Genomic DNA, 24,825 nt, shown 5'->3' with positions numbered 1-24,825 from the left:
TCTTGTTATTCTCTCTCTTATAACACACATACCGTAACGCCTGTTTTCATGTCTTACGCTCATCTATGCGTATTGGATACTTGTTCTCCCCACTTACAGGGACGACAGCACCGCGCCGCACCGTCCTGCCCTCGCTCCCGGGCCCTTTAATTTCTCGTGTGTCGGCGCTCCGTTACCACCGCTAAAGAAGCTGCTTATCGGAACTCGAGTATGCACAGGTACTGACGCTGCGTGGTCAGCTTTTCAAGACCATGAGCGGCTTCACTGACGCCAGCCTCAACGTCGACACTTCAGATCTGAATGCCGCACTGTGAGTCCGGGTGTCAGCTTGGGGGGGGACTGCCTTGGCGAGTCGGTCGGACACCAGAGTGATGAGGTCGCTTATTTACTTCGACACGTTAGACCTTCCGCGGACGCGCTTTGCACGAGGCTCTTCCACCGCGGTCTTGTTATCTTCCAACCTCTCCCAGTACAAATTAACCTCCTCCTGTCTGTAGGTCTTTTCTCCAGGCAGATCCAAAGACCCTGCGTGGGGCACCAGTGGAAACACGTAGCTAGAAGGCTCCGAGCCACCGGCGAATAGCATTCCTAGGACGAGCAGTATACACTGCTTCCGAAGCGTGGCAGCCTTGTAGATAGAAATACCTTGAGCCACAGAAGTTCTAGCCCGAGCGATGTGCAAAAAGAGCTCCCTCGACGCAGCCATGGACACTGCTTCTTTCGAGTAAGGCAGGTGTCGATCGCACGACCGAATGTATGCCACATTAGCGTTAGTACAGCAACATCATGCAAACTCTTATAACTCGATCCAGCGATCTTGATCGCCGTTTCATGCGCCAAAACGCGCAGGTCGTTGAGCGTGCATCCAGATGCTTCACCTGTTTGCTGACCCACTCGCAACTTCCGCTCCTCGATAGCGGATCCCATTTTATCACGAATCTTCCCAATTCTTTTGCTGTCAGACAGGAGAACAGGGTACAGCCCACGCAAAACGTTAACAACTTGGGACATATAACCCACTGCAGTACCTTTAGCTAGAGGTCTGCCTCGTGCACTTGGCTTAGTTTGCAGAAAACTCGAGAACGCAGTTAGCAATGAGAAGAAATTTTGACCTGGCATCGCTCCAGGAGCAGACAGAGGCTTAGCGATGCTACCAAAAGGGTCCTCATCCATGTTACCAAGAGCTAACCATTTACAGAAGGTCTTTATAGCTGCTGCCCCCTGGCCCGCCGTCCCTCGCGGGATGTCTAGTCCTCTCGCGCTCGTTGCGTCTATCAAAATGAGAGTAAAAGTAAAATTACTAAGCCATTAGTTAAAGCTAGATATCGCGCTGGGATTATATGGATAATTATGATTAAGTATGCTCGACACTTGAATTTTGTAAAATTTTTGTCCGAAAATTTTCGCAATGTCCCAAGATAATTGGGAAACTGTTGGGGATCTACTTAACCGGTCTATAATTGGCAAAAAATGTTTTAGTGTTTTTCTTATTGGCTGAATTAGATGACTATCCAAGCCCGAAAATTTTTTAGCTGGGAGTAACTTACCTTATCCTACAGTAAAATGAAAGCGAAGATTGCTTTCCACCAGCCGTTGGTGAATTTGCCGCATGCTTTATATTTTACTACAGTACTGCACCCCGTTTTCGCGAGGGTTCCCCATATAGATTTTGCAAATAAATCTGACTTTAGCATACTAATCAAAGTTAATTTGGATTCTGAGTCATTACATCCGGAAGCTTATAAAAGGCCCAAGGGCGCGAAAAACGGGGTGCATACTGTATTATCCACTAAAAAGCGTTTCGGGCTTACCGGTACATCTACCCCCATAGTGGAGTCTGGTGTCTGTCCATACGTCCGTCCGAGAGTAGAGTTAATATAACTCACGCTAATACGCGCTATCTACTGGCTGCCGAGTGCAGCGAAGGCGGCCCCAATTGGCTAAAATCGCATTATGTGGTGTATACGTTATATGTGATCTACCACATCGTACTTAAATACACGGTTCTTATTTCATCATTTTCAACCGCGGAGCGCCACTCCACGCAAAGGGCGCTGCCTGTGTGCGCATTAGCTAGGAATTGTAGAATGCGCCAATGTGCACACATGTACTATTCGTCGTAGGCGCTGTTGAATTTATTTTAGGACCACTGGATCGCATTTTAGCTAAGTAGTAATTCAATACTTTGAAATAGTTATTTTAATACTTGAAAGTAATTTTACAATATACTAATACACGAAAAACGTTTCTAAAAAAACATTTTTTCAATGGAACGCTTACCTCCCATGTGCTCGACGTGCCGGGCGGTCATTGTGCGCCCCCCCGCTCGAGCCAGACGGTCTCGGGCTGCAGCTCCGGCTGTGCGCCTGCTGCGAATTATTCTTAGCATGGGATGCATTCGCACAGGGCGAGGCTCGAGCGGGTGCCCGCAGGTGCATCGCGTGCACCTCTGGTCCATACAACCAGGCGTTTTGGCACCACCCACGCGCACCAGCACCGAAGCCAGCCACTGATTCGTGCCAACAAAGCCTGGCCTTACTTGTCGCCGCTATGGTTCCCCACAATCACCGCGGCGTGTTGTCCAAGAGCGCATTAGCCGCCGCCGTCGTCGTTGGAACCCTCGCCAGCGCAACAAGCATCCGCGTAATCGCCAGAAAACCTGATTGGCTAAAAATTAACGTTTTTCGTTGGTCACAATTACTTTCGATTTTAGGTGCGCTGTATGGGAGCTTACGAGAGGGCCTGGGTCTAGGAGAAGGGGTGAGCTTATCGAACTTGATTTGTAGGGCATTAAGAAACAGTATGTACGATGCGAGGGAAACATATATGGACACAGAACTACAGAGCACGGAAGCAGACATATTGCAATTAACATGTAAAACTATGAAAGCACTAAGGGCCACGGACTCTGTTAGCGTTTCTACTCAAACCCCGTGCTAGAACACGTCTGCTAGAGAGCACGGAAACATATTTACCTACGATACAGCACGGTAGACCACGAAGCACGGTAGAATACGAAGCACAAACGACAGACCAACCGTGACACCACAAGATAACTAGATAGCATGGGCTGGACCACTAATCTATGGGAGAACGCAGTCGCGGAGCGAAAATCACCGAGCCGCGGAGAACGATACCAGTGTAGAGCCTGAGCTCTGAGGACGATAGTGCATTATAACACGATTGCACGGACGGCGTATAGCCACGAAATCACAGGGGAACTTCAGGATGCCACGACTGCACACCGCGGAGCATGATATCATTGTACAACACAATAACACGGGTAACACAGATACACTATTAGAGCACAATACCTTATCCAGAAAAAAAACACCACGATTACATGATAGGACGATAACGCGGTCGATGGAGCAACACCAGGAGAGCACGATACACAGGCGACGGAGCAACACGACTACGTGGAGGCACCAAACCACTAAATAGCACCCTTTGGCTAGCGTACCAGCGATGGGACGCCAACGGCCACGAAATATTATGTACTACGAAGCCGGTGCATCCAACGTAAACGTTTGAGAACAGGGAATAGTTAGCATCCACGAAAGAGGCAATGCTAATGAGCATGGACCCAAAAGAGAGGGTGGTGCATAACTACTAAGCAGCGTGGACCACGGGTGAGCAGGGAACCACAATGCCGGAAAGAACACGGAAAAGCGCTGGCCATTGAAGAACATGGCAGCCAACCTGTAGTACGGGACAACGGAAGCGTACGGAATCACAATATTGTACGGGGTCACATGAGACTACTGAATGGTAAGTGGTTAAGTACACAAAGCCAAGCCCTACTGGAATGAATGACGCCCACAAAAGCACGCGACACCAAAAAAGCACTTATATTCGCCGACACCTGATCTCCAGCAAACCATGCCACTCCTCCGCGTAGCGGCGGCCGGCTAGTCCTAAACTATCAATGCTAACACGGTGTCTGTCCGTCCGTCACACGAAACGCTCAAATTTTTAAGCCTTCCCATTGGCTGCCGAGCGGAGCGAAGGCGGCTTCGATTGGTTAAAACGGAATTATGTAGCTTACATTAATAAATTTATGTGGTTCACAGACTACATATGGCGATTTGCACAAGGCTATCCATCATCCGAAGTCGGCACTGTTTTAAATACTACGAAATATTTGCTTTTTTAAAAGGCATGTTGCTCTTCGTTTTTGGGTGCAAAACAGAGCTACACCATTGCACGGCGTTATTCACAGCACCAACAGTCAAATTCAAAATATGCGCGCTCGAATTCAAATGTCCCGCGCAATGTCATAAACGACACTATATTCTGTATAATAGGACATTGACGGTTGGACCCGAATGGCTTTGAAAATGGCAGGTGGCTTGGCGCGAACATTACGCTCGACAGCCAACGACCTCAGTTCTGCTTTGGCATCATGCCCCCACAAACCTACGAGAAGTGCGAGCCTGTGTCCAGCGCGCCGCCCAAGAGGCCAACAACTGAAAGGTTGTCGCTGAGCTCCACGACATGGGGCCGGATCAAGACCGCGATGGACAGCGGCGACTGGAGCGGCACCCAGCAGCAGCGTGGTGGCTCAACCAGGAAGGTTGTCAAAGCCCATGCCGAGTATCTGCTCGACGATCTCGCCAGCACACCAGAGCTAACTCTCGTTCATTGCTGAGCTTGTCTAGCAGTAATTTGACGTACGAGTCAGCCGTGAAACCGTACGACGCGCTCTTTACGCGCACAGCTTTACCCTCAAGAAGTTGCACCGTGACGTCGTCAGCCGCAACAGCCCCGTCAGCAAGCAGAAGAGGTACGACTACGTTGTCAAATTCTACGCCGCTCTCGCAAACAACCAAAAAGGCTTCTATCTGGACGAGACCAACTTCAACTTGTGGTGCTCGCGCGGACGAGGATGGAGCACCAAAGAACGGCGAGCAGTGCAGACAAGCGTGGCAAGCAAAGGCAAGAATATCCATGTTATTGCAGCTATCGCGAGCACGGGGCTAGCCTATCAGGAGCCCCAGTTTGGTTCGTTTACGTTCGTTCGAGCGAACGAGTTCATCCAGCGTATTTTGCGCCATATTCGTTTGTCGACGCCGCTCGACGAGATTGTTCTGGTCCTGGACCGCGCTCCATGCCTCACCTCTGCCAAGGACGTTTTCGAAGAGGAGGAGTTCGCCGCGGCAGAAATACTTAAGCTTGGCCCCTATTCTCCCAGGCTCAATCCGATAGAGAATGCGTTTTCCGTCTACAAGAGCGCCGTCAAACACTTCCTCGCTCGACAGCGTCGAGCTATTCTTCGCGACCCCGACGAAACGACCATCACCGAACATCGCGCAGGATTCTTGAAGCTCGCTGCCGATCCCCTGTTCGCTGAAGCTGTGACGCCGGAGCTGTGCAATCGGGCGTTCTGCCATACACTTTCCTACCATCAGCGGGCTCTCCGTTTCGAGGACATGCAAGCTGGTACTTAATGTCATGGACGGATGCTGCAGGTATATAAAATATTACAGGTAATATACCGGACAGACCTTTGAATTCGAGCGCGCAGTTTTTGAATTTGACTGTTGATGTTGTGAATAACGCCGTGCAATGGTATACTTATTCTCAAATGAAATAGCCCCAAAGATGCTTCCTACGCTACAAGGTGCTTAGCGTACACTTAGGAATGCGTGTTTTCGAGGCCATACTATAATATGCGTAATACTCTGTACTTAATAGTTTCTGCAAGTTACAATGACTATAAAAACTTCAGCTGTTTTGCTGTAAAAATATTAATAAATTATCTAAGAGTGAGGTAACTAACTGAGCTGCCAAATCGTAGTACATGTACATGGTCGCTAGAGCTGGCCGTAAGAACAACGCTGCTAGCAAACGCTGTCACTTGATCCATAAAGATAAATAGTTTTAGATTGAATAAAATGAACTCATATGTGTTACCGCTGTAAGCCATTGTTCTCTAAGAGTTGTCTAGACAGCAAAATCCGATACTACTTAACTGGCGGACGTGTCGTCGACAGGGGCGTAGGATACGATTTTAAATGGAGCGGCAAGACAACAACAAAACACGAGAGGTGTGAATTATGGTTGGTTAAGTAGACCCCATAAAGAAACGTTAATGTTCTTGGAGCCTAAATGACGTCCGATAATCCTGGAATCATTATCAACTAGAAAACAGTACCGTCAGCAGCAACGGCAGCAAGGCGTCTTGCGACACAATATCCAAATGCTTTAATCATACTGGCACAGATTCGAGTGCTAATTCTGAATCAGCACAAAATGAACGCTACATACATTAAAAATAGTACAAATTGAATATTTTTAGCTTTCATTGAGTTTGATATGAGAAGTGAACAATATTTAGTTACTTACAAGCTGAAATAGGCAGTACATGTCGTTTTGTCATTGCAGTGAACTGAGAAAAGTCTAACGCTAGATGGCGGGGCCAAAGGAGCCTCCGGGATCCGGGTGCTGATGCGGGATGAGGAGACGGTAGATTGGGAAGTGAGGTCTGCCCAACTCCTCTCTTGCACGCTCCAGCACCTCATTGATTCTACATGTATTATATATAGATACAGCTTCAAACTCTTATCACTTACTATTATTGGCCATTGATAGCGAGCATCAGAGCCGGGGTATCTCCGACACTCCCCCTTGCTCGCATCATGCTCTACACGGCGAGCACGAACATCGTACTGCCGGAGCAATTCGAAGCTGACGAACATCGTCTCGATGCAATCATCGCGATTACCTCAGCGTGACCATCACGCTACCGTCGGTGACGAACATGATTTTCATAAGTCATTCGAATTCGACCAAAGTACTCGAACATCGAGACTCTCTTAACTTCTGTCAGCTTTTGCAAAATTGACGACCATCCAAACTGCACTGGTGGCGTATTCTGAGAGACCAGGCTGCTTGACATCTTCACTTCGTTGATTACGACGAATAACGCTTAGCATCAGACGGAATTGCTCGAACTTTACTCTTGCTAGTGGCTTAGTGAAAATATCAGCTGTCATCTCGGTGGTACGGCAATGTCGAACAGCGATTAGCTCACGATCACCGAGATTGCGAATATAGTGAAACCGATTCTCAATATGCTTGCTCCCATTGTGTTTACCCGGCTTCCAGGACAGTGCGATAGCTGCCGTATTGTCGCACCACAAGGTTGGCGTTATATACTTCCACTTGAGCTCATCGCACAGACCTCGCAGCCACATCATATCTCGAGCTTCCTCATTCATGGCAACGTACTCGGCCTCCATAGTACTTTGCGCGTTTAGCCCTTGTTTTCTGGATCCATACGATACGGCACTCCCGTTGATCATAGTGACGTAACCACTTACAGACTGCCGGTCCGAGTGATCGTTAGCATAGTCGGCGTCACTACAGACAACGACGGTGAAACTCAACCCCCCTCAAAAACTCGACCCCCCTTACAGTGCAACTTTAAACTCAAGTAAAAATGTTTTTGTAATTTTAGCCAATAATATACTTTCAAATATATTGCTGGACAGCACGCCATGCTGGCGCCGTTTAAACAATCACGCTATTGCTGTTTCTGCGAAGTGATGGACGAACGTCGTCGGCAGAACAGCTACACCGTCAAGCAGAGACGGGAAGCGCTCGAGCGGGTGGCTCTGGAGGGATGTAAGCCTACCGCTCGGGCGCTTAATATTCCATTAGGTACGTTGAAGGGCTGGAGAAAGAAGGCAAAGCTGCTGTTTGAGTTTAAGGGACCTCAAACTAGCAGAACGACAAAAGGACAAGGCGCAAAGACTAAAATCACATTTGAGCACGAATTGGTCACCTTCATGAAAGACGTCCGTCGGGATAAAGAGGTAAATTTGTTTTGTTATATTATTTATTGCAGATTCTAACGTGTATATATAGTATTTGTGTACTGGAGGCATGATTGAGTATATGAAGATGGAGCAGGGGGCTTGGCTGGAGCAGTATTTAGCCGATAAATCATCTCCTGAGCGCGCATTGAGCGCGTTGATGCGTATGTGCCAGCGGTTTGCAGCTCGGTAAGCATCTCGTTTTCCAATATGTTGGTTTAATCAAACGTTTTAGCAATTTATCCTATTTTATTTGTGTTTTTAATCAATATTTATTGCTTACATATTTTTCTTAATGTTATAGCCATGGTTTTTCTGTTCAGAAACCGCAGTTTACTAAAAAGGATGAAGATGCACTACAAGAAATCCATTTGAACTTTGCCGTAGAGTTTTGGAAACAGCATTCTCACTTCCAGCAATCCGCCATATACATTGTCGACGAGACAGCAATATATTTTGACACCCCACCCCACAAGATTTGGGCCCTCAAAGGCCGTCGTGGCTCCGCTAAAGTGAAGCACACGCAGAAAAACTCTGGTAGACTCACTGCAGTTCTCATTATTAGAGCGGATGGAAAGTTTGTTTAATGATTTTATGATTTTATTATGTCTAAACTAACTTATTTATATTTTAGGGAAAAAACTACCAATACTGTTTATACTACGAGGAATGCCGGGCGGGACTGTGGAGACGGATGAACTTCCGACGTATCCTGCAGGCCACGTGTACACCGTCCAAGAAAATGGCTGGATGGACGCCACAGTGTGGCAAACGTACGTTTTGAACTTGCTAAAGTACGAGATTGATGCCCCGTCAATCCTCTTGCTGGACAATTTTGACTCGCATATTTCCGAAGCCGGTCAGAGCGTTGTGGCGGAGAAGACCTCTGCAATTGTGGTCCCCGTGCCTGCTAACAGCACCTATGTGAGTCAGCCCCTTGACGTGGGCGTTATGGGGCCACTCAAGAAAAAGTTGACAGCTGAATGGCTACGAGAGAAGGTAACAGCTACAAGAACCGCGAAGGAAAAGCGTCTGGCTAGCGTGGGAAAACATATCTACGGAATGTGTTATTAAAAGCTTTGAAAAAGCAATCCCAAGACACCCTGTCGTGATGGTGTAGAGCAAAATAATACATGTTTTTGCTTTTTTACGGTGTTTGTTTAAATTGTTTTTTCGACTTTTAATAAACTGTTGGGTCGGTTTAATTTTGACCAATCGCAGGTGATACCACGAAAGGGGTCGAGTTTTTTTGTCTTGTTGGCTTTTCTAAAAATGACTTGAAAATGCATGTCTACTGGGGGTTGAGTTTCACCGTCGTTGTCTGTATAGGATTCCAACTTGAGTAGTTCAACTTCTGCTAATCCGGTCACTGTCATACTCAGCCCGAAGTCTTGAGTGGATTTTAGGTATCGCAGGACAGGTTTAGCTTGAGCATAGTGTTGAGCACGAAAGTTGGACATGTACTGTCCGAGACGACGGACTACATGAGCAATATCAGGTCTGGAGCCCGACACGAGATACTGCAATGCTCCGACAACCTTGCGATAGGGTCATTCACTGTCTAGGCCAGGACCAACACTCTCTCGAGTCGGTTCACGCGTAGTTCCTTCTGGGGTCGAGACTCCATGACAATTCAACATATGGAGCCGACGTAATATCTCTTGCAGGTACGCTTCTTGACTAAAGAAAACACACTTTTGTTCTCTGTCTATAACCACTTCGACACCCAGAAGATACTTAGCAGGTCCGAGAGCAACCAGCTCAAAACTCGCAGTGAGCTGCCCAGCCACAACCGCACACCTGTCATTGGATCCCATGAGAAGCAAATCATCCACATAGACCGTGAGGAGCATGACAATCTCCCCCTTCTCGTGGAGAGCATAAAGACCGTGATCACTCTCAAGGCGAGCAAATCCAAGAGCGACAAGATGGCGGTGTAGAGTCTTGTTCCACACGTTGAGGTGCCTGTTTTAGACCGTAAAGCGACTTAACGAGGCGGCAGATCCTAGTAATGCCTGGAGATCCACATCCTTTCGGTAACTCCATGAATACAGTCTCCGATAGTGCTCCATGTAGAAACGCCGTTTTAACATCGTACTGGAGAATGCACCACCCACGTTGGACCGCAAAGAAAATTGCAACACGGATCGTGTCAAAACGGATCACCGGCGCGAAAGTCTCATTGTAGTTGACGCCGAATGTTTGCTTGATCCCATGCACCACGAGGCACCTCTTGAGTCTCTTGACGAAGCCATTTTCATCCTTTTTGACGGCAAAAATCCACTTGTTTGTGATAATAGCTGACTTCCGGGCAGAATTGCGATCAACGACGACCCACACTCCATGCCGATGTAGTGACTCAAGCTCTTCCATCATCGCTTCTTCCCAATACCTTGCAAGACGTGACCGGATGGCCATTTTGTAGGTTGTCGGTATTGGCACGTCTCTAGAATGCAGACGGGGAATTCTTGGTATCGTAGTGACGCCCTGCAGTGCATGTATACTAGCAGACCGGCCGGTCACGATGTGGGTCATATCAAAGTCATTAAGTCGCCCGTTCCGCTTACGTTTTCGGCCAAATCGAGACACTTGATGACGTCCGACTATGTCACTTTCTGCAGGTACTTGGCTGGTGGATTCATTTTGCCGTGTAGCTGGCGGAGCTTGCGCCAGCCTGGTTGAAGTAGGGCTATTCACATTAACAGTCACACTTGTATCGCCTTGTAACTCAGAAGATGTTGATCCACAAGACGCCCGAGCAGCACCAGATACAAAAACGCTTTCCTTCACTGAATCCAGTCGAACAACGTCGTCAATTTGCATTTGCATCGGTACTAGTTGGGCTCGTGGTGGAAGATCGTGATCACCGTTGCTGTATGCATTGAGAAGTAGCTTGTCGATGTACTCTCTATCAACTGTTAAGTCTTCATCCCATACCAGGTTGCCGCCACGGTGTGTCGAGATGGCTCCAGTCAATAGGTTCAGGACCTTGTACCCATTCGTATTCGGCGAGTAATCTACATACTACCGTCTTACCCCGCATATAAGGCATATGTGTTCTAAATAAAATACGGGATTCGCTCGACATCCAGCTTAAACCTCAATTTGACCACCTACCTAATTAGAGCACATGTGGCTGAAACCTACTTAAAACACAAGGCTGTACCAACCAATGAATATTCTTGAGAGCTCTAACCAACCACCCTTCTCAACAAACTTGTCGGTGCTGCTGTTACTTGGCTTTAATTATCTTATTTATAATTTACACAGACATGAGTGCTGAGCGACGTAGCTAGGTAAGTAGTGTTGACAAGGACAATAAGCTGGTGTCCAAATTCTCGTACACCGTTAAAATCCTTTGAAAACGCTGTGCTTGGTTCGCTCCGGATCATATTTCGCAGTGAAAGTAGAATACTTAAGTATATTATAATACACGTGATTACATGTAATGCATTTGTGCAAACGATTCTTATAATAAGGAAAAAATAGAATTCATTATATTAACAAGCAAACCTCCGTATACAACGCAGCCACAACAGAAAGAAAAGACCCGTTACCAATCACAACATCATGTGAGCTGCACGCAGGAGGGTTTGAACCCTACCCGATCGCGTAGGAGGGTCAAGCCTCAACGACCAAGCCAGATTCCAGGACCCATTCTTCAAAGTCAAACAATTTGTTCGTTGTATAACACATAGGCTTTCTAAACGAATATAACACACAAGCAGTGTTGTATTCATTTACAGCACATATGCCTTATATGCGGGGTAAGACGGGTAGTAGCCCATGGCCCATTCTCGATGCAAGCTTTTCTTTCCTTGTGCGCGATCCACTGGCAACATGAAAGTAGCTTAAACTACCCCACGTTCGCAGCCATGACACGTCGGGTTGCTGCCCAGACAACTTCTCATGAGGTGCTCTCCCTTGTAGCACCCGAAAAGCCGCTACGTTAAGTGTGTGCACTACATGCATCGCGGCCTCGCCCCACAATCCATCAGGAAGGTTCGTCATGTGCAGCATCGCTCTCACCTTAGGTAAGACGATTCCATTTGCTCGCTCGACCATCCCATTTTCTTGAGGGTATAGGCATTAGTCGTTGTTAGTGCAATGCCTTGACCACCGCAAAACTCACGAAGAATGTTGTTGTCAAATTCTCCCCCTTGGTCTGAGTGAACTTCTTCAATCCTCCAGCCATTTTCGCGGTACCTGACGTGCAGCCTGTTGACGAGCGCTTCAATGTGCTGTTTCGCCTCACTCTTTTGTCTCAGAAGGAATATCCATTTGTATCGACTGTACTCGTCCACCACTAGCAGAAAGGAGGAACATCCGTCAATTGTAGACTCGTTGACAGTACAAATATCGACCTGCAACCGTTGAAGCGGAGTTCCTGCCCTGCTTGTCCGCGGCTTGTAAGACATACGTACTGATTTACCCTTAATACAGGGCAAGCAAGTCGGCTTAGTTTTGTTGATCGTACTTATTCGCAATCCCCTCACAGCTTGCTTCCTCACCATGTCCTCTAGTGTGCTCTCACTGGCGTGTACGAATCGCTTGTGCCATAGACTGAGGGATGAAGTACCGTCCGGACGAGTCATTGCGTTGCAGATGACTTCTTTCTGTGAGTGATCAGCCCGCTTCGACCGCAGCGTGTACATACCATTTTCCTTCTTGAACGAAATTGCAACTCCAAGTTTCTTCAAGTAGCAGTTAGACTGGTCGCGCGACATGGAGAGAAAATACCCGAGTTTCGTCTGCATGTGATCTAAAGATATCAAATTTGCAATTGCGCCCGGAACATAGTAGACCTCTGAGAGGATACGCTCTTCTAGGCGCCTCGTATTAGCATTGGTAGTTGTAAGTGTGACATCTCTAACTTGATCAACGTTGACGGAGCTCCCGTTCGCACATCGCATCATTCGACCGTTGCTGATCGTCTTCACCTTGCGGAAACACGATAGATCGTTGCAGATATTAACCTGGGCCCCACTATCCAAGCACCACTCAGTGTATCCTGCAATACTGTTCTTGCCTGTAGTGTTTGCGACGTCTCCATCGATGCCATTAGCGCCATCGGACCTCCACTATCAGCCTTTCGGCCTTATCCTTGACCAGTAGGCGGCCTATAGCCATGACGGCCATTACTCAGGCGACCTTTGCCACGGCTGCGCTTGTTCACTTGCTGATGACCTCGTGGGCATTCCCGGTACCAGTGCCCGAACTGGTGACAATTGGAGCACGAACGACGCTGCATTGTATTATGCAGGGACTGGCCTTGATTACGACGCGAAGAATATTGTCTTGCTTCTTGTCTCCTACCGCGTTGTCCACCATCATTCTGACTGAAGTACCGGATTGTTTTGCTGCAGAGTGGGGGTGATATTTGCTGCAGCTGTATTGCGCGACCCTTTGGGGCCACGCATATTTTCTTCCTGTTCTCTGGCAAGTAAGCGGCCACGAACGCGACCAACCTCAAGAGCTGATCGCTTCAGATGAGCAGCTACTAATTCATTGCTTAAGTCGGGGAACACTTCCAGAGCATTGGTAAGCAGTAGTCGCGCCAGTTCCGAATCCTCCAGCGGGAACCCTAGGGTGACGAGATCCTCCTGCAACCTCATGACTGCGTCGATGTACGTGTCAACCCGCTCCCCCTGAACCAACTTGCGCGAGAACATCTCACTCTTGATCAGTATGTCATTCTTTGCGGCGCTGCCGGCATTGTACTCCTTCTCGATCTCTTGAAATAGTACCACCGGGTTGCAATTAACCAGAAGTCGCCTGTAACGGCCAGCAAGGCGAGGTCCAAGAGATCCAGCAATTGATACTTGGGCTTTAAGCCACTGCTTTCCCAGCGACGCTTACGGCTTGAATTCCAAGAGTCCTTAAAGACTACTTTCTCGGTCACGGTTGGCCATAGTTTCTGGACCTTAAGTTTGAGCTTAATCATTGTTCTTCAGAGTTCGTAATCATCCACACTCGTAAGTTTTGGAACATCTAAACTTGAGGTGTGGCGCTCATCGCGTCGCTTCTTCTTGGAAGGCTTCTTCTTTTTTGTCGACTGAGCGGCTCACCTTCTTCTTGTGTTCAGAAGATGAGTTGGACGTGCCACTGCTCGATGAGAAAGCTGAATCGTCGGAGTCGTCGAAGCCTTCGGAGTCATCCGCACTCTCACTTGAGCTGTTAGATTGCTGCGACGTCGACGATGAAGGGTTACTTGCACTGTTGCTCTCCACGTCGGCGTCTGAGTTGACCACTCCTTGGTCAACGTTGGTATTTGCACCCATCCGTCCCGTTGAGCCACGGAGGCGTGGTAGGGCCCTGTTTGGGCTCATAACCTGTCGTTTCGTCATTGCAGTGAACTGAGAAAAGTCTAACACTAAATGGCGGGGCCAAAGGAGCCTCCGGGATCTGGGTGCTGATGCGGGATGAGGAGACGGTAGATTGGGAAGTGAGGTCTGCCCAACTCCTCTCTTGCACGCTCCCATTGATCCTACATGTATTATATATAGATACAGCTTCAAACTTTTATCACTTACTATTATTGGCCATTGATAGCGAGCGTCAAAACCGGGGTATCTCCGACAGTACACGCAGGTAGATAGTGCAAGCTGGACAGGCCATTACTATCGTTTGCGCTGATGTGAGCTAAGTTTCCTAGCGGCTCAGAAATGGCCCTTGATATCGAGCACGACGCAAAACTAAACATATTGTGTAGCGTTTGTATTAATGTTATTTGAAGTGCTGGTGCTTTTGGGTGAAAGATGAAGATACAGTGATAGCCAACAATAAAAAAAGAGATTGCATCAAGAATCTTGATTCAAGATCACTAAAAAAAATTCCTTAAATCAGGTAAGCATGACCCAAATTTAAAAATTAAAAAAATCGATTTAGGTACACATGAGCTCTGCGTTTTTTTTTTCAATAGCTATCCCGCCGAAGCGTAGTGGAGCAAAGCATACACCTAAACTACCGCCGCGTAGCGGAGGCGCTCGGCTAGTGTACATTAATTCGATCCCCTGACCGCCCGCCCTCAAAAGCACTCAGAATTAAGCAATGTTATCGTTATTTTCTCGAAGTTCATGCTAATTATAATACAAAGCTTCGTTCTCGTTTTCATGCTGACCGACGCATGAGCTTCCCGACACAGTAATCGATACAATGGAGGAGGAGATTAGGCAAACGCACACAAGTTTTCTTATTCGGAGATTACAGTAGCTAGCAGCTCTGTTTCAGTGCATTTTCGCTGCTCACAGCCGCGAGAATCGGCGACGCCGTTGGGTCTCCTGCACTGGGTACGGTACTGGGTCCTGGAGGGTTGAGCCGATCAAACCTGGAAGAGGCGTGGCTTTGTTCGATGCAGAGGGGAGTTGTCCAATGCTAATATTTTCTTCTTGTCGTTGGCGATAGTCGCTCTTCGTGCTTGTGAGAGCGCTTTCATGACGCAGTTGACGCAGCTCGGCGCTAGCAAATGCAATCGACATGGCACTAAGTACGGTCACAAGCAGGATCACTTTCATCTTTGCAGCTCGGGTACTCGTTTGGAAATGCAGTTAGAAAAGGTGGCGAATCCAGCAATGCCGACTAAGCGGGTGGGTAAAAGGCCATCAGTACTGGCCTTAATCGTCGCGTTGGAGCGTATAGAGTGCTGCAGAAAGCACGAGAGTGAAACCTACTGGTAATGCGGACCCCATATTTTCGTTTAGAGGGTCTGTACGTGTTTTCAAACCTTGTGACTCCATTTTACTGAAGCGTGGCATGAAAACAGTGAATTTATCACTGACTGCAAGTGCCGTACGGGAAAATCATTTATTCATAACGACTTAATGCTGGGGTACTTTGGAGCTTTCATGGTCGGCGTCTGGTGCCATGCGCAAGCTTCCGGTCAGATTGTGTAGTCTTTCGTTGCATGGGCTGTCGGCTGCACCATCATCCTCGGTCGTTTGATATTCATTTTTCTCTCCCGAGTAGCTCAGTCCAACCAACCACCACGCGCCGTCTCTTCAATGCCATCATTGGCCAAGATCCTCGTATCGCTTTGGACGGTTTCTTGCTGCGCCGTCAGGTCCCCTTCGAGTATGCGGCGGCGAGGGGGTACAGGGGTGGGAAACCCGAATTTCCGTGCGGTAGGTGCAGGGGTGGCAAACCGGAGGGTGGGCGCAGGCGTTGCAGGGGTATGCGGTGCTGCGTTGGGATCGGTCTCCTCCGGTGGAGGGGGTGCGATCGATGGAGTTGCTAGTAGGAACATCACCATCGCAGCAAACGCCGTCGTCGTATAGATCTTCATTAGAGGTCGAGGATCTTGTTTGGCCAATTATCAGTGGGAGCTCGCTGCCCGAATCAAGAATGAGCTGGGTGAAGCGTGTTCTGCTGAAGTTGCTGAGCCGTCCGTCGCGCATATCTTTATTGGTTTCGTCTTGGGCCGACGCTGACGTCATCGCAACTTCAAACTGAAGCCCACGCTGACCGAAGAAAAGACTTCCCTTGTTAAAAATGCAGACCCAACTGCAATATTTTTTTTTTATTTCAGTTAAGTCACGTGAACAACACTATGTTGGCGATCGGATCGCTCTAGCTTCTTTCAATGAGCCTCTTCACTCGATCAGCTCCACGTAGTTAGGCGAGCGCAAACGGCGCACACGGAACTTGGTAGTGTCGGCTTGCACCTCGTTGGGCTTGTTGTCTTCGTCCTGCATGATTTTTTCTTCCAATTCACGCGTCGACTGATGCTGGTTCTCGAAGAGCGAGGCCACGGCCTTCCCCACGCGCAGTTGACGCCGCATGATGTCGGTGGCTTCGTTCGCCGAGCTGCCGCCAAGCTGTGAGAGGCACACGAGCGCTAGAATCAACGTCGACAGCTTCATGCTTAATACGGGAGTACTGTAGTTGTAGTTTCTTCTCCTTGGTTTCGACTGTCGCTGAGTTTTCTTTCGACAAATGTCGCCACTGGCTTCCGGCAGATGGTCGCAAACGTCCTTTTAAGATCGGATGGTTTCTGATCGGATCTGATTCTGAATGGATACTGAATGCTCTAAATAAAAGGTCGACTCGACCTTCAGTTGAGTACCTAAATCTTTTTTCTGTACACGATCATGGAAAATAGGTTCTAACTAGGTTGCACGCTTAGATGGAGCCACTAAGCGCGATCTGGATCGTGAGGAAGACGATAAACGCGAACGCTGTGGCCGCCACCGTCGTAGGTACAGATTTCGTGTCCTCCAGCGACTCTGGGAGCAGTTCTTGCACTGCCACATATGCCATCGCACCACCAGCGAAACCCAAACCGCATGGGAGGATAGGAAGCCATTGCTCCACGAACAGGAAGGCTGGTACAGCGAAAATCGGCTGTGGGGCGCTTGAAATGATACACCATAATACAGCATAGAAAACGCTTAGCCCGCGAGGCACAAGCGACAGACTGATGGCCACACCTTCAGGGATATTGTGGATAGCCATCGTCATAGTGACAATGTGTCCACGACGGATGCCACCTTCACCGCCGAACGACACACCGACACCGATACCTTCGGACACGGAGTGCAGCGTCATCACTGCCATGATCAGAAGAGCCTTGCGTGCATCCAGACCTTTAAGTCCGCACACCGATACGTCCTCGTAGTCTTCCAGGTAAACCTTCGTGAACTTGATGAATAACACGCCGAGGAAAGCACCTAAGAACAGACGGTAGCTCACAGACACTGCGTAGTCCGTAGCTTGTGGCAGGTACCAGCCTTCGTAGAACAAGCAACCGGTAGCTGCGATCATCATGCCTGCAGCCAAGCCATTGCAAATGCCCAACCAGAATTTATCCATGTCTCGGATCCAGTAGAACGGCAACGCACCGAGGCCCGTGGCGATAGCTGTAAGCCAGCCACACCACCATACGTAGCGCGCGTTTTTACCACCGCGGCCGTGGAAATGGTGGTGCATGGGGAAGCTGTAGAATGTGATCAAGATCATGCTCAATGCCACTGCGTAGGCGAGTCTGCGGGTGGTGGAGGACGATCCCAGCGGTATTTTAGTAATCTCCTCGTCATTGGCGTCCTCGTTTATCTGCTTCTGGTTCTGCATTGAGATGTCTGAGGTGGTTTTGCCCACTCGCTGTTTCATTAGTTCTGGGTCGCTGTCGACGGAGATTTCGAGCGTCTCGAGATGCTCGGGATTAGTGACGGACAGGGTGGCTTCCATGCGGCTTGGACGGACGGGGTACTCGATGCAGGAGGCAAAGTGATCGGCGCTGTCTGCTTGAGTTTGGGAGTGTGAAAGTGACGTGTTGCCTGCTGCCACCGATTATTAGCACGACGAGTTGGCGACTTTTTTTGTGTGGCACGTTTCTGGCGTGTGGTCGGTGGTGCGATTTGCAGATGGTGGAGTAAAGTGTAAGATGTCTCACGTTGGATTACGGTAATAAAAACAGCATCAGACTTGGATGCTGGTGGTGCATTCGCCCTTCACTCTTCTCCATGTCCACTGTAACTGCAGCGCGAGCCGGAATTCAAGTTTTGCAGATCACGCTTCTTGTAGTGAGCCATCCATCGAAGATGCACGCGGCACCGTCTAACAGGCTAACAATTTGGTCCAACATGCTGGCCAGTTGAGATACCACCGGACACTCTCATCGGATAGGCAGTCACAAGATGGAGAAGCACACGATGAAATCGACACAGCTGCAATGATATCTCTGGAAAGACGGTAGTCAGGCAGAGCTTCAGCAAACTGGAAGAAGAAATAATGCTAGTTGCTCTGAAGCATATTAAGCAATGCTACACTGAGTCTGTAGCTATCCTGGTGGCATGCACTCAAGGTTTGAGTCAAACTGGACTACCGGTACCACATCATGACGTGATCGCTCTTAGGAATCACGTCCAAAATCGATCGCGATTGGTCGAAAACAATTCTTATTATCCACCAATACCAGTAGACGCGTTCTGATCTTTTCGCGTCCCGCCAATTTTGTAAGGTAAAATGCCAATTAGGGGCCGGTGACCAGTTAAGGGCCGTATTCGGTTAGCCAATAGGCAATTCGGAATTTCAGGCTTATCTATTTTCATTGGCCACTACTAAGGTATCATATAAGAGATTATTTAGCAACCCATCGTGAAATCAAGCGGCCCTTAATTGGCATGGCCGTCACATTTTATGCACTGTTTTAATTTGTCCTACTGAACGCACCATAGCTGATGTAAAACAATTCAATAACCAGGGAAATATACAATTGTGTCAGCTTTTGATTGATGCCAAGGCCATATTTTACTTTTTACTAGATCAAAAGATAAAGAGAAGGTTGCTTTGAACGGCCCTTAATTGGCATTTTCCCTTAGCAGTAATCTCGCCAGGCAAGACCCGCAACAGGGTTCGCCAAAACCCAGCTTTTCGGATTTGAGTGGGTGGGTAATGATTTTTTTGTGGGTGGGTGGGATAAAAAAACTGGGTATTATCTGTTGGATGACGTCATTTATACAATTATAAAAAAACTGTGTCACTTTAGAGAAATATGGAGCGGTTACAGATGCTTTAGGGCGGTTAAAGAAAATATAGATGCATATAACCGAGTTTTGGGGCGGGCCAAGGGAGAAATGTGCTCTAATGACAACTGGTGGCGGTTGGGGTAGCTCGTTTCAGCTGGTTAGCCGAAAGCGGGTATTGTAGCAAATGACCCGCTTAAGGTGCCGGCGCACTGAAGATAAGACGCGGCCGCATCGAGTGCAGGTAAAGCCAGTCATGGTACTTGTGTATTGCGTCAGCTCTATCGTTCTTTCTTTATTTTTATAAACCCAGAAAACCCAGCCTAAAAAAAGAGTGGGTGGGTGGGTCGTTCATTATATACCCAAAACCCAAAAATTCCAAAACCCATTTTGCGAACGCTGACCCGCAAGCAGAATGTCGACGTTGACCAGCACGGACATGGGGGAGCTCAAGCGCCCCACCACGCGTGTGCACGCTCCCCCTGGCGGTGGATCCAGCTGGAGCTTCGGCGGCGATCCAGTTCCTGCTCCCACGGGCCGCAAGCGCTTCAACCAGCCGCAAGCTCAGGCCCAGCAGGACACCAAGATGGAATCCCCCCGCGCAGCTCCTGCCCCTCTAGCAGATGCAGTGCCAGTCCAAACTTCTACTCGAGTTCCAGAGGGAGCTGTGCGCGTTGCACTGCTTAAAACTAGCAGCGACGCCGAGCTCGTGGACCGCGTGGTGCAGAATTGCTTCGAGAAGCTTGAGACTCAGTCCGTGAGCTCCGAGACCTTCACAGTCGCGTCGCTGGAGCAGCTGCCGTACGCGGCCAATAAGTTGACGGAGTTCGGCGGCTTTGATGGCGTCATCTGCTTTGGCTTTCTAAACACGCAAGATCCGCAATTCCCAGCCCTCAGTGCGGCACTGACGCAGAGCTTCATCGACATCAGTGTCAAGAACGTCCGTCCCGTTGTTCGCGCTGTGTTTGCTGGGGAACCTCGTGTGGCATCGGTCAAAGTGAAAGGAGGCTGGGGCGCGGAGTTCGCGGACGGCGTTGTGTCGTTGATTCAACTCGGTGGATTCAAGGGATCCAAGTAAGAAATGCAGGTACAGAGGCAGTGAAGTTGCGCTGTCGCTGACCGATCCAGCTAACAACCTCAAAGGAATCAATTTAAAAGCTACAGCTGAAGAAATTCTTCCGCCCATTCCTCAAGAATGGATTCAGAGGGCGTAACATTTCGTCGTTGATTTGACGTGTCTTTCCGTCCCAAATAACCTCGAGGTTTTTCAGTGCCCCTCGCAGGTTTTCGTACTTACCACAACGTCTTAGCGTTGGTTGGTCGAGGAGCTACGATTGCCGCCGCCATCGTCGTTGTGCTGCCATTCGAGTTCGCTCTCAATCCCCGAAGCTTCTACCCCTTTTTACTCGCATCCTCTATAAACAACATGGGCGCTCCACCTCCGGCTGGCGAAGAGAAGGTCGTCGTTCTGCGTACGGTGGGCGGCGAGGTTGCCCCCGCTTCGGCTCTGGCCCCCAAGGTCGGTCCCCTCGGTCTGTCCCCCAAGAAGATCGGTGAGGACATTTGCAAGGCCACCAAGGACTGGAAGGGACTGAACGTGACGGTGAAGCTCACCATCGTCAACCGTCAGGCCACGGTCACGCTGATCCCCAGCGCTTCGTCGCTGCTGGTCAAGGAGCTCAAGGAGCCCCCTCGTGACCGCAAGAAGGTTAAGAACATCAAGCACGACGGCAACCTGTCGCTTGACCAGGTCATCTCGGTGGCCCGCATCATGCGTGAGCGCTCGATGGCCCGCACCCTGGCCGGCACGGTCAAGGAGATCCTGGGCACGGCCGCTTCGCTTGGCTGCACGGTCAACGGCGAGGCCCCCACGGAGATCCAGCGTCTCATCACCGAGGGCGAGCTGGACATCCCGGACAACTAAGAGTTTTCTAACGACTGGATGGCATCAGGATAATGCAGATAAAGTCTCAGCGATCTACTGGATAACGATCGACTGGCGAGGAGGCGGTTTGAGCTGCTGACTCGATTGGTTGGTGCCAATACGACTCTGGGGGCAATTTTGCAGAGCGAAGACTTCGAGTGATTATTGCGTTCGGTGCGTGCTGGTGTTGTATTACAGGTAGCGAGGGAAAAACTGCGTTGGATCGGCGACAGGTTCGTCAGTTGTATGCTTTGTGTTTGCTTGTTCTTGTGTTTATTATGGGGGATATGTGCCGCCGATGATCGCCAATTCAAATACTTTGATATACTCTGATCCGGAATGAGGACAAAGTACAGCAAGTTGAGGCACATATATCCCCACAATAAAGACTGTAGTACTGCTACAATTACAAGTAGTACTACTGTAGTAGAACATGTAGAACATGTCGAAGCGTTGTAGTTTTTTCACGTTCAAGAATGCAATAAATTTTAGCTGTCGTAGTACTAGCAAAGTTTGAGCAACGACTAAACGCATTTATTCTTTCTTGGTGTCGTCATTGACATTTTGGTTAACACCCTCGGTGTGAGTTTATCCGAAGATGATGGAGCTTTGACCAGCACCGTGTTGTTTCTTCCGTGCCATTTGCGGGTGGAAGCTCTCGTTCGAGCGCTTGTTGGCGTCGCTCTCGGCTTGAACGTTGCCTGTAATGCTGACCGATTGAATATCATTGATACCCTGTGCCTGGAGATTAGCGCGAATGGCCTCCACGTTTCCAGGAGCGATACCAATGTCGTCCTTCACTTCCTCAATCGTGTGTCTTCCGTCCGCATGCTTCACAAGTACACGGCGACACGTGGTATTGGCAGACCAACCTTCGCCGCCGCTGATGTGCCAGGCATTACGGATCACCAATTCGAAGTAGTCGTCGTCATCAATAGACGCGCTCACATTGGCGTAATAGCGCACGAACTCGCTCGGATGGACCTTCCCGTCCTTCTCTCCACCGTCGAATGTGTCCAGGAACTCCAGCAGCACTTTGTCCTCCGTCTTACGACCTTGCAGCACATCTGGGTGCTGCTTAGCGCTGTACTTCATCTTAATGTCGTCCAGGTCCACGACGCCGCTTCCGTCTGCATCTAAGATCTTGAAAGCTGCAAGAACGAGCTGTGTACGACGCTCGTTGAGTTCACCACGCACAGCCAATAGGAACTCATCAAAGTCCACGCCTCCAGAGTTGTTAGTATCGATGAAGCGGAACAGCTCCTCCACTTCTTTCTCACTCAGTTCAAGAACATGTTCACGAACGGCCTTACTGAACTCGTCCAGACTCAATGAGCGGTTGCCATCGTCGTCAATGATGCGGAATTTGCGTCCCAAGCCTCGAATGCCCTTAGCTCCGTGTTCGTACAGCGAGTTTCGGAGGATCTCGAGCGATCGGAGCACTGTGTTGGACCCACGGAGCAGTTTAGCGGACAGAACGTTGCCACGACTGACCTCGAAGTGTTTCTTTACGGGAGATCCAGACGCCCGGTGCGATATGGGCCCGACAAACCCGCCCAAGTTGATCAAAGACACGACTCCGTCCGCAAACTCGGCACCCCAGCCGCCCCTGACCTTCACGGAGGCCACACGAGGCTCTCCGATGAACACAGCTTGCACTACTGGGCGCACGTTCTTGACGCTGATCTTGATGAGGCTTTGCGTCAACGCAGCACTGAGCGCCGCAAATTGAGGGTCTTGCGTGCTCAGGAAACCGAAGCAAATGACGCTGTCGAAGCCGCCAAATTCGGTTAGTTTATTGGCAGCGTAGGGCAGTTGCTCAATGTTTGCGACCGTGAAGATCTCGTAGTTCACAATATCAGGCAGCTTGGTCTGACAGTTTTGCACTGCCGCGTCCACGAGCTCGGCGTCACTGCTGGTCTTGAGTAGCGCCACGCGCACCACTGCATCGGCGTTAGGGGAAGTAACTTGCGTTTGACTTCGGTTCTGAGCCTGCACGGGCGCCGGAGGTGGCGATGCACGCGGAGACTCCATTTTGGCATCCTGCTGGGAAAGATTTTGCGGCTGGTTGACGTGCTTGCGGCCCGTAGTCGCGGGTGTCGAATCATCACCGAAGCTCCAGCTGGAACCACCCCCTGGAGGCGCGTGCACGCGCGTGGTGGGGCGCTTGAGCTCGCCCATGTCTGTACTGGTGAGGGTCGACATTATTGATGCTTTGCTGTCCTGCTTTGTGTTGCGTCGAAAACGGGGGAAATGTGGATTCTTGAGAGCAGAAATTTGCTAGAATACTAGATTTTGATTGGGTGAAATGCGGATGGGTACGCTTACTTCGCTAAAATGAGCCAAATATGAGCTCCTGACAATCACAACGCACTGCAAAATAAAATTCACGGTAAGGTTCTACAGTATAATGACGATGATATTCGCACTGGGTTTGCCTCGGCTGCAGTTCTACGATGACGCTATTAATAAGGATACGAGCCCAGCATACCGGTAATACCCGATCTGATCAGCGGATCGACACAAACTCGACGATATGTCGAAGTGTAGTGATCCCTGCACCAAACCCTGTCCTGAAACTCACATCGTGAAGTTCTTTTTGGACGAATTATGAATTGAGCACGGTGGTCGACGTGCTATTGTCGATTTCTTGAATGTCAATTCAAGACTAATTCGTCGAAAGCGAATTGCATCTATTAAATACAGTAACTGCGGTTAGCAAGACCACTGGCCGTTTTACCGTTTAACGCACGCCATAGCCCATTCTTCGAGCTCAGGGCACTAAACCTTTACCTGCATGCAGCAAGAAGTTCTCAGGCACCCACCCATGCATTCGGCAATCTGCTTTCGGGGCAACATGAGAGATCGCGCTCGAAGGATAACAAGAGTGCAAGCGGTGAGTGCCGGTTAAAAGCCACGGTTCTGCACAGTGCAGTGCACTGTCAAACTTTGACTCAAAGATTCACAATGGACAACGCCGTTGGCAAGGATACCGTAATGAAATCAAGTCGATCCCGTTACCTCCTGATTTGCTTCAAGCAAGCGCCAGGGCGAATGCTCAATGAAACGGACGCACGTTATGTAAAGGCCTCAGGTGTGGAAATCAGCATCATCATCAAAACTAGAACGGTGTCGCGCTTCAGCTGTTCATGGGATGCTAGTGGTCGACTTCACACCGCTATCATCCCTCCTCGAATGCCATGTTGAGCGCAAAACTTTTGGAGTGCGAATGGAGGTCTCGACGCTGTTCTTCCGGGGTTTCAACGGACACCTGACGTCATCGCCACTCCACCGATCCACCATACACTTGCGACGGGCCCAGCATTTCCAACATTGCAAACACCGGCTGTATCGTACGCTACCCGAGTACCGGTAAGCAGGACGGTACATGAAATACCAGGATCTAACCAGACTGGTTGCAGCTTGCAACTTGCAGGCCCTTCTTGGCAAAGTCTCTGCAACAGAGACTAGAGCTCCCCGCCATGTCGAGATTGCGCATCTCTCTTTTTCCTTCTTTTTTCGTGAAAGGTCGTATGGCTCTTTTTCCTCACCCGCGACTGTTTTGTGCGGCCGCGCTTTTCAACCAATGGTGCACCGCTGTCCGTTTCAACATTTGCCGCAC

General features: G+C 49.3%; 5 protein-coding genes across 5 annotated transcripts; 2 read left to right on the top strand and 3 right to left on the bottom strand.

The window, feature by feature from the left end:
- Positions 1 to 15,064: 15,064 nt before the first annotated feature.
- Positions 15,065 to 16,678, bottom strand: PITG_08812 (uncharacterized protein; the record flags this gene model as incomplete). The annotated part of the gene is made up of 3 exons (XM_002902835.1): positions 15,065 to 15,334; positions 15,962 to 16,319; positions 16,413 to 16,678. 3 exons carry the CDS (start codon positions 16,676 to 16,678, stop codon positions 15,065 to 15,067), a joined length of 894 nt encoding a protein of 297 aa, XP_002902881.1.
- Positions 16,679 to 16,937: 259 nt separating this feature from the next.
- On the bottom strand, positions 16,938 to 18,279 carry PITG_08811 (Zinc (Zn2)-Iron (Fe2) Permease (ZIP) Family; the record flags this gene model as incomplete). The annotated part of the gene is made up of 2 exons (XM_002902834.1): positions 16,938 to 18,094; positions 18,270 to 18,279. 2 exons carry the CDS (start codon positions 18,277 to 18,279, stop codon positions 16,938 to 16,940), a joined length of 1,167 nt encoding a protein of 388 aa, XP_002902880.1.
- A 1,397-nt stretch (positions 18,280 to 19,676) lies between these two features.
- PITG_08810 (uncharacterized protein) lies at positions 19,677 to 20,441 on the top strand (the record flags this gene model as incomplete). The annotated part of the gene is made up of 1 exon (XM_002902833.1): positions 19,677 to 20,441. One exon carries the CDS (start codon positions 19,695 to 19,697, stop codon positions 20,355 to 20,357), a length of 663 nt encoding a protein of 220 aa, XP_002902879.1.
- A 155-nt stretch (positions 20,442 to 20,596) lies between these two features.
- PITG_08809 (60S ribosomal protein L12, putative) lies at positions 20,597 to 22,469 on the top strand (the record flags this gene model as incomplete). Its single annotated transcript, XM_002902832.1, has 1 exon — positions 20,597 to 22,469. The coding sequence occupies one exon, from the start codon at positions 20,706 to 20,708 to the stop codon at positions 21,201 to 21,203; it is 498 nt and encodes a 165-aa protein (XP_002902878.1).
- Positions 21,792 to 23,444, bottom strand: PITG_08808 (calcyphosin-like protein; the record flags this gene model as incomplete). The annotated part of the gene is made up of 1 exon (XM_002902831.1): positions 21,792 to 23,444. The coding sequence occupies one exon, from the start codon at positions 23,382 to 23,384 to the stop codon at positions 21,792 to 21,794; it is 1,593 nt and encodes a 530-aa protein (XP_002902877.1).
- Positions 23,445 to 24,825: the final 1,381 nt, after the last annotated feature.

This window comes from Phytophthora infestans, genomic scaffold (assembly GCF_000142945.1).
Source record: "Phytophthora infestans T30-4 supercont1.16 genomic scaffold, whole genome shotgun sequence".
Classification (NCBI taxonomy): Eukaryota; Oomycota; class Peronosporomycetes; order Peronosporales; family Peronosporaceae; genus Phytophthora; species Phytophthora infestans.
Note: the sequence above shows the minus strand (reverse complement) of the source record. Positions and strands in the feature narration are given on the sequence as shown.